Below are 8748 nucleotides of genomic sequence, written 5' to 3'. Positions count from 1 at the left end.
CTTCAATTCTGCATCGAAGAGCCTACAATATTGGGTCTATCCTTATTTTCATCGACAGATCTTTTGTATTTTGAGTTTATGAAGTCGACTATTGAGCAAAGCTTTTACAGCTTTAATGACTTTTATGAACAATGTATGTGCATCCAATCTGCTGTTAAGAATTATTAATTCAAACATTCAGTATTTTATTCGTATTTTTGATTCATCTTTAAAAACTTGAAATTAAATTCATTTTTCCTTGTAGGACAAAATATAGTTGTATTATAACGTAATAAATTTCATTGTTTATTTTTGTTAAAATAAAAAGACTACTGAATATCGATAATCTGTACAAAGAAGTATCATATTTTCATTGTAATATGCAAAAATATATATATATATATATATATATATATATATATATATTCATATTTTGATTCATCTTTAAAAAAGGTTGTATAGTTAATTTCTATACGAAAAGTAAGTTGCAATGGCGTAGTAGTTGTCAATGGGATTAGTTTATAAGTTATAACGAATTTATCATGTAATGTTTTTTTATGTGTTTCGTTCGTGAATTTTATTCCATAAAATTTATATTAGCAAACATAATTTTGTAATTGGGAAAAAATGATTATTGGTAACTCTAACCGGTTACTCTAACCGGTTCCACACGGAACACGGCTCCAAGAACACCAATGTGAGAAGACATTCTTGGCTCACTTGACGTCTGAGGCTCGCNGGGGGGGGGGGGGGGGGGGGGTTTCGAGATCAAACCTGGGACTTGTCTTGTCTTTGGGCCAGATCATCCCGCCTCTTTGCCAACTGAACTACACGTGGAGGCCATATAATTTTGCATTGACTTAACAAATTCTTATTTATTTTAATTCCTTTATAATAAATCTATTTTCTTGTATTTTAGATTTGCATTGATTATTCAATGTATAAATACTCATTTTCTCCCCTATAATTTAGCTTATTTTACTTTTATGTCCCAAAAAAAACTTTGAGTCATTTGTTATCTTATTTTCTACTTATTGTGTCATGAAACTAAATGTTGTGATTTTACCTGTTTTATTCCAATTGAAGGCTAATATCACCCTATGGACACGATGTTTATACTGCCAGCATTTCCACAACATTGAATTTGCTAGTTTGTGTGGCTTTTCGGAAAGCTTATTACATTCAGCCATGGAACATGCGTGGAATCAGACTTTTTGTAACTTGAAGATCAAGATTTGTTGCTCTGTTGAAGACAAATTAGCTATTGTACTTTTGGTCTTAGGAAATCAAAATGTTAAGCTTTTTGTACTTTTGTTGACTTTAACCAAACTTTGTCCCTAAGGGGCCGTTTACCAAACGTTTACTCGGGTAAGTAAACACCAAGTCATTTTACCTTACCGGATGAATATGGTAAGGATCAGAATCTTACCCGATAAGAATGAAACAAGAACCAAGAGTCTTACCCGGTAAGTGAAAGCAATGACTCTTACCACGTTAAGCGCTTACCGGGTAAATTGTTACATACGATACCGTTTTGGTGGACTAAAATTTTATCCGGTAAGTAAATGATAGTGTTAAATTTACCGGTAAGCGCTTATCGGATAAGTGTTTGGTAAACGGCCCTAAGTTTTCTTTATTTGACATTTTGGCCCCTTCTAGTGGTAGTATGAATATAAGGTGTTGGGTTGTAATCTTTGGAGTAGATCCAATCAGCTTTAAACTGATTGTGATTTATGTTTTCAAGTATTTTAGCTTATGTATAATTCTTGTAATTTCTAAAACTTTGAACCTTACTTTCCGGTTCTACAGCATTTCAATAACATCGTTACTTTTTTCACTTTATTACGCTTACCATCTTTACATTTTGTTCTTTAATTCAATTCATTCACTTTTAGTCATTTAATTTTATGCATTTACTTTCTGTTATTTACAATTCCTTGCATTTACTTTTCATAATGAGTAGTTAATTATCTTAAGCTTGGTGTGAGACAAATGGTGAGATTTTAAACCGAAGGAAAGGGGACATAACGATGTTCCACTATTTCATTTCAAGTTTTATAGAATTAATGACACTTCTTGACAAGTTGATCACTTTGAAAAGTGTTAAAGTGTCTTGGTCCTAGGAATAAACCACTCGAATTCACGTCAATTTGAATGATATGAGAAGTAGACCTGGAAGAGTTGCTAACAACATAATTTGTTATCTGTGTTTTTCAAATTGATTAATTCTCAACAAGTTGTTCATTTATGTCTCACCATAAGTCTTATACCATGCTAATTTCTTTTTTCTGTTATTTCAGTAGTGATAACTCAATCCAACAAAGATTTCTTCAAATTCGTCATTTAAAATCATTTATTTTATTAGACTTTCATTAAGTTTTTACTCCAATCTTTGTGAACGATATTTGGTATTTAACCACTTTATTAGTTGAAAAACGATATTGGACTATATTATATCATTATATACTTAATTTTGGTTCCAATTATCACATAATTCAACTTTATATATTCATATTTAAAAGTAAGAGAATCAAGCAAAATCTATTAAAGATGTTTTTGAAAAATATATAAATGAAAATATTTGTAAGTTATTAATTTGATTTGATTATACAGCTCATTAAGCCACAAACGAACAACCCCTTAACAATACCCATTAAGGAATGAGATTATTTTGAGAATAAATAAGATTATTTTAAGAACGATATCTTTTTTATTTGGAGCATAGGGGTGTTTATGAGTTGGATTGATCATATTGAAGGCATTTGAACAATTCAACCTAATGTTGACGTTTTGAAATTTTTTAACTCAACCCAACCCATCCAACTCACTCGGGTTGGTTGGGTTCTGTTTAAACAAAGTAAAATCAACATTAAGAACATAAAAATAAAGAAAACCTTCCTTTGAGATACAATCAATTATTCAAGAAAATATATGAATTCATTATTACATATAACTTTTCAATAATATCCTCTTATGAGTTTCATTGCTCGTCGTTGCCGAGTTGTTTTTTTTGGTAACATATACATATTAAAGAGAAATACAAATAATCTTAGAGAGGCCACTAAGACTTTCATCGGGTTATCAGGTTGGTCGGGTTACTTTGAGCTTAACCCAATTTCACCCCAATAAATTCGATTTACCCTAATTTTGTACCGTTATACCGTGGGTTACCTCAGATTGAATTTTCTCCAGGGGTTTTCAGGTTGAGTTAGACGGGTTGGTTAAACTTTTTAATGGGAAGGTTTTCATTTGCCAACACGTTGAGGGGTAGCAAGAGAGAGGGATGGTGGGTCGTCGATGTTGGAATAGGGAGTCGATGGATTGAGGGAGCTGGGTTTGTACAGTACAACCGCACCATAATATCATTACATTTTTAAAATTCAAAATTTAAATCGAAATTAAGTTTTTAAGATTCCTAAAAAGAATGCCTTTGTATAGTAACCAAGTTATTGAGTATGTTTAATGTCACAACGCTAAAATGTGAACCGTAAATAAAAAGATTTAGGGAGAACCTTGATAGAAAAAAGAACTGGAAAAAATATAGCAGTGAATGTCAAACTAATGATGATTAAATGATTATTTATTTTCTGTAATTTGTTTCCCTCCAATTTTTTTGTTGTTTTTGTTGATTTCTATTAAAAAAATTTAAGGGGGAAATATTTGTATTTTTTGGAAAAGGTGGTTATAACCACGTTTTTGATCTCATATGTTGGATCAACTCAATCTAACGGTTTGAATGAGTTCGTCGATTATATATTATTTCAGGATTCCCTCTTGATCTCATCCCAAGTATGCATATATGAAGTGTTTGTATATACAAATGTATGTATATCAATATAAGTATATATTTATTTATTTATGTAAAGTATATATGTATAGCGTGTGGTATATATACATGTATATGTATATAGAGGTGGTTTGTTATATGCAATCCAACACATTGTTATAATTATTACAACTCAATTTCAACCGTCCATTTAATTTAGTGAATATGTGGTTTCATAAATATCTTTACTGTTTCCTAATATAAATCGTCAATCATAATTAATGAACTCTAATCATTTTCAATAAATATTCAAATTATAATAAATTAAACATGATTATTTTCATAAACATCTCGATTGATTTGATTATATTTAGGGGTAAGCACAGGTCGGTTCGAGGCATAAAAGGACAAACCCGATCGGGTTTTTGGTGAGAAAAATACACCCTATATCATGGATGTTGGGTTGGGGGGGAGGTCGGATTCGGGGCAGATCTGGTCGGGGCTCGAGTAAACAATTTAAGGTGTATATACAAAGAGATTCATGATCAAATGCAACATACATAATAAACACCGGAAAAGCATTAACGTAATCTAAGTTGATTTATTCCAAAAAAAAGACGGGACTTTTCATTTGGGATACTAAACACAAGTCTAATGTGTGCCAAAAAGACATCTACGATCAAGTGATTCAGAAGAAAAAAAAACAAGGTGACAGAACACACGTCTCACAGTCTGATCTACCAGGCAAGCAAACAGATGACCCGTCTAAATTCATGAACAATGGAAACTTCCAAAACTCATGAACACAAAGAACACCAATGAAACTTCAAAGTGGCAACTGACAAGATCCAAAACCCCATCACAAAAGCAATGAACTTCCGTGTTCTTCTTCTAAACATTGTTTAGTTATTCACTTCTTCTCTGTGTGCCTGTTTTCAATCAAACAACCAAAATTTATGATAACTGGTAAGTTAACACTAAGAATTCAAGAACTTAATGAGTATGAAATCATAACTAACAAAGTAACAAACTAAGAATATAACATTCTACATCATCTAGATCAAGTGTTGGAAGAGAATCCTCATGGTCAGTAACAGAACTTGAACTTCCAATTCTCATATTACGATACGCGATAAATCAAAATGGAATATCATCTTGATTAGTTCAAATTATGAAAGAAAACTTGGTAATAGTTCTTACCAGTTTAGCATCTCCTCCTCCGTTGCAGACTTGCAGTATAGGATTGATTCGATTTGATGGGCTTCGCTAGTCTGCCATTCCTGTTCTGGGCTTTTGGTCATCGTCGACGAGAACTGATTTGATTTGATGGTGGTCAAGAACTCAAGATGATTCGATTTGATGGGCGATGGCAGTAGAGGATTGATTCGATTCAATGGTGGTCAAGAACTCAAGATGATTGGACTCGATGGGCGATGACGGTCAAGAGAGTATAGACGGAGAGATCACTGGTTTAAGATTAAGATTTAAGAAGCGTCTTTTTGGTTTCTTCGGGCTTCGGACGGGTTCGTGGGATGGATCAGGAGATCATACCTGATCCGTCTAACATGATATAAAAATTGGATGTCAGACCTCAGATTGGTTCGAGACATATGGATCGAGTATGTTCGGCTTTTTTCGGTCGGCTTTTTTTTTTATAGTTCGGGTATGGTCGGGTTTTGCACAACCCTAGCTATATTATATAATTTGTAACAATGGTACGAGTCATATTTAAAACCTCTCTAAGTATGTATGTAAGTATGTATGTATGTATGTATGGTAACCGACATGAAGAGATCTGAGATTAATGTACCCACGTTGGATTGTCATGCATCCAATTAAGGAAAAAAGCGCGTGATCACCACTCCTCCCCTTTCATACTTCTTATAAATAATCACTTCAAATTTCTTCTCAAAAACCCTCTTACACACACACACACACACACACACACACACACACACACTCTTCGCTAGTCAAAATTACGATGGCATCCGGCACCGACAACTGCCAATCCGCCACCACCGCCAACGGTGGAGAAGCCCCCAAACGCAAGGTAGCTCTGATCACCGGAATTACTGGTCAAGACGGCTCTTACCTCACTGAACTCCTCCTCGAAAAAGGTTATGAAGTCCACGGCCTGATCCGCCGGTCTTCAAACTTCAACACTCAACGGATCAACCACATCTATATCGACCCGCACAACACTCACAAGGCCCGTATGAAGCTCCACTACGCCGATCTGACCGACGCCTCCTCCCTCCGCCGTTGGATCGACACCATTTCCCCAGATGAGATCTACAACCTCGCTGCTCAATCACACGTCGCCGTTTCGTTCGAGATCCCTGATTACACCGCTGATGTCGTTGCGACGGGATCGCTACGGCTTCTAGAAGCCCTAAGGTCCCATATCACCACCACGGGTCGGACTCATGTCAAGTATTATCAGGCCGGATCATCTGAGATGTTCGGATCCACTCCCCCACCGCAAGCAGAGGATACTCCTTTTCACCCGAGATCGCCTTATGCTGCCTCCAAATGCGCCGCTCACTGGTAACAATAAATTCAATTTGCTCATCTATAATCAGTGTTCCTTTGATATAATTTGAAACTGTTCAAATGATTTGTTTCAATTCGTGCTCCTAGAAATTGAGCTAGAACAACCTAATTTCTCCATATTCTAGTCCACATTGTATACTCACTTCACTTGTCACTTTATCGATCACAGCAACACTTGGGGTTTTCTAGGTCAAACATGTTAAATGTAGATTGGTAGTATTGATTAGATGTTCGATGCAGCATCGTTGCTTCATACTTGGAAGAATTCGAGTTTCTTTTGGAGTTGAATGTTATCAATTTGACCTTAGAACTCAAAATTCTTGTATGTGTTCAAGATCTTAGTGCTTATCAAACATTGTTTACTTAATGTCATATAGGTATACAGTCAATTACAGGGAAGCCTACGGGATCTTTGCCTGCAATGGCATTCTCTTCAACCACGAATCACCTCGCAGAGGTGAAAACTTTGTGACCAGGAAGATCACAAGGGCGGTGGGCCGGATCAAGATCGGCCTCCAGAGCAAGCTGTTTTTAGGGAATTTGCAGGCTTCAAGAGACTGGGGGTTCGCAGGGGACTACGTGGAGGCAATGTGGCTGATGCTACAGCAAGAGAAGCCCGATGATTATGTGGTCGCAACCGAGGAGTCGCACACGGTAGAGGAGTTCCTTGAAAAGGCATTCGGGTATGTGGGCTTGAACTGGAAAGATCATGTAGAAATCGATAAGAGGTATTTTAGGCCAGCGGAAGTGGATAATTTGAAAGGTGATTCAAGCAAAGCAAGAAAAGTTCTTGGGTGGAAACCAAAAGTAGGGTTTGAGCAGTTGGTGAAGATGATGGTTGATGAAGATATTGAGTTGGCCAAAAGGGAAAAAGTTCTTGTTGATGCAGGATACATGGATGCTCAACAACAGCCCTGATTCTGATTCTGATTCTGTTCCTGAATCTTGATCAGGTATCAAATCTTCTAGCTATACCTATATTCAATTTCTTGGTGTTTTCTTGAGAATTTTTGTTATAGTTATTCAATTGTAATTCTTTCTTATCCACCTTAGATGTTGGTTGGTTGTGGGGGTTGTGGGCATGATCTTTATTTGTTGTTGAAAAAACCCTTAGATTTGATGAGGTTTATAGAGAGGGAAGTTTCTTGTTGTGGGCATAACCTAATAGTGTTTTACTTTGCAATGTCTTATACAATGTACTTTTTAAAATAAATAGAGTTTTTGGCTAAAATTTCTACCAAATGTTGGGAAACTGATGTTGGTTCACAAATGCTCTTATGAAGGTAGTATTTTTTGTTGAATGTCAATTGTTCATGTGGTTGATTTAAGAACCCATCTATTTGTCATTCCAATTTTGAAATTACATCAAATCCCCCATTGTTTCAATTTGTTTGCAATCACTCTTTCCCTCCCTGTAACAGACGTTGGGGTCCATCGGTTAAATTGAGTGTATATTGGTCATCTTGATTTGCTTCTTCTTCCTCCTCGAGAACACTCGACCCCTCATATAACAAACATCTTCAAACTCGTATGATTAGATTGCATAAATTGAAATAACCCCTAAATTAATGGTCGGATAGATGCATAAATCGAACAAATTGGTATAAGATATAATCCCACTACAAATCTGTAGCCACACTCTTTTAACACTAAACCCAATTTGAAAGGTTTGTGAAGAGAAGTACGAAGAACATGAAGGGCATGAATCATAAGGGACATTGGCGTTGGGAAGGAATGAGAAGAACATAAATTTAACATTATCGCTTATTTAACGAATAAGATTTTATTTACTAAAATGCATCGTATGCAACAATTTATCCCGGTAAGCGCTAACCATGGTAAGAGTCCTCGTCCTCACTTACCGGGTAAGACTCTCGATTTTTGCCTTCGCTCTTACCGGGTAAGATTTTTAGTCCTTGTTATATTCATCCGGTAAAGTAAAGTGACTTGGTAAACGCTTACCCGGATAAGCGTTTAGTAAACGGCACCTAAATTGATCTTGTAATGCGTTTTACATAATTAACTTGAAAATGTCGAGAATATCAAGAACAATCAAAAACCGATCTAATAGCGGTGTTGGTAATGTTGTTGGGCATCTGATCCAAGATTTCTTGGAAATATTAGTAAGAGGAAGGTCAAAAAATGGGAATGAAATTTATGTATTACCATGAATTTATCTTAGTTTTTATTTAGTATAACGATAAGAAATTTTTTCATTTAGAATGTGTTTGGTTCAGGCAAAGAAATGAAAATATAAATGATAAGGAATGAAAATGAGAATTAATTTTCATTTCCCCACTTTAATCTGAAATGAAAAGGTGGGCTTCTAGATGAATGGACCTATTATATCATATAAAATCAAACAATTTTTTTTCTTTTCATTCTCATTAATTACTGCATAATACCTAAAACCAAACACTCCCTTTATGTAACAATTGTTTTAACTCTTT

The 8748-nt window shown here is 35.3% G+C and overlaps 1 protein-coding gene across 1 annotated transcript; it reads left to right on the top strand.

The window, feature by feature from the left end:
• The first annotated feature begins 5701 nt into the window (after window positions 1–5701).
• Window positions 5702–7540, top strand: LOC112515351 (GDP-mannose 4,6 dehydratase 1). Its single transcript, XM_025122122.1, has 2 exons — window positions 5702–6292; window positions 6676–7540. The coding sequence occupies exons 1-2, from the start codon at window positions 5727–5729 to the stop codon at window positions 7214–7216; spliced, it is 1107 nt and encodes a 368-aa protein (XP_024977890.1). The 5' UTR covers window positions 5702–5726; the 3' UTR covers window positions 7217–7540.
• Window positions 7541–8748: the final 1208 nt, after the last annotated feature.

This window comes from Cynara cardunculus (assembly GCF_001531365.2).
Source record: "Cynara cardunculus var. scolymus isolate 2C chromosome LG 7, CcrdV1, whole genome shotgun sequence".
NCBI lineage: Eukaryota > Viridiplantae > Streptophyta > Magnoliopsida > Asterales > Asteraceae > Cynara > Cynara cardunculus.
The sequence above is the reverse complement of the archived record's forward strand: the minus strand, read 5'-3'. Positions and strand labels throughout refer to the sequence as shown.

What these genes read in the sequence shown, in the direction of transcription:
- LOC112515351 (XM_025122122.1), top strand. Translation starts at nt 5,727, where the DNA reads ATGGCATCCGGCACCGACAACTGCCAATCCGCCACCACCGCCAACGGT. An exon ending in TCCAAATGCGCCGCTCACTG is followed by an intron (nt 6,293 to 6,675) that starts GTAACAATAAAT and finishes AATGTCATATAG; the next exon opens with GTATACAGTCAATTACAGGG.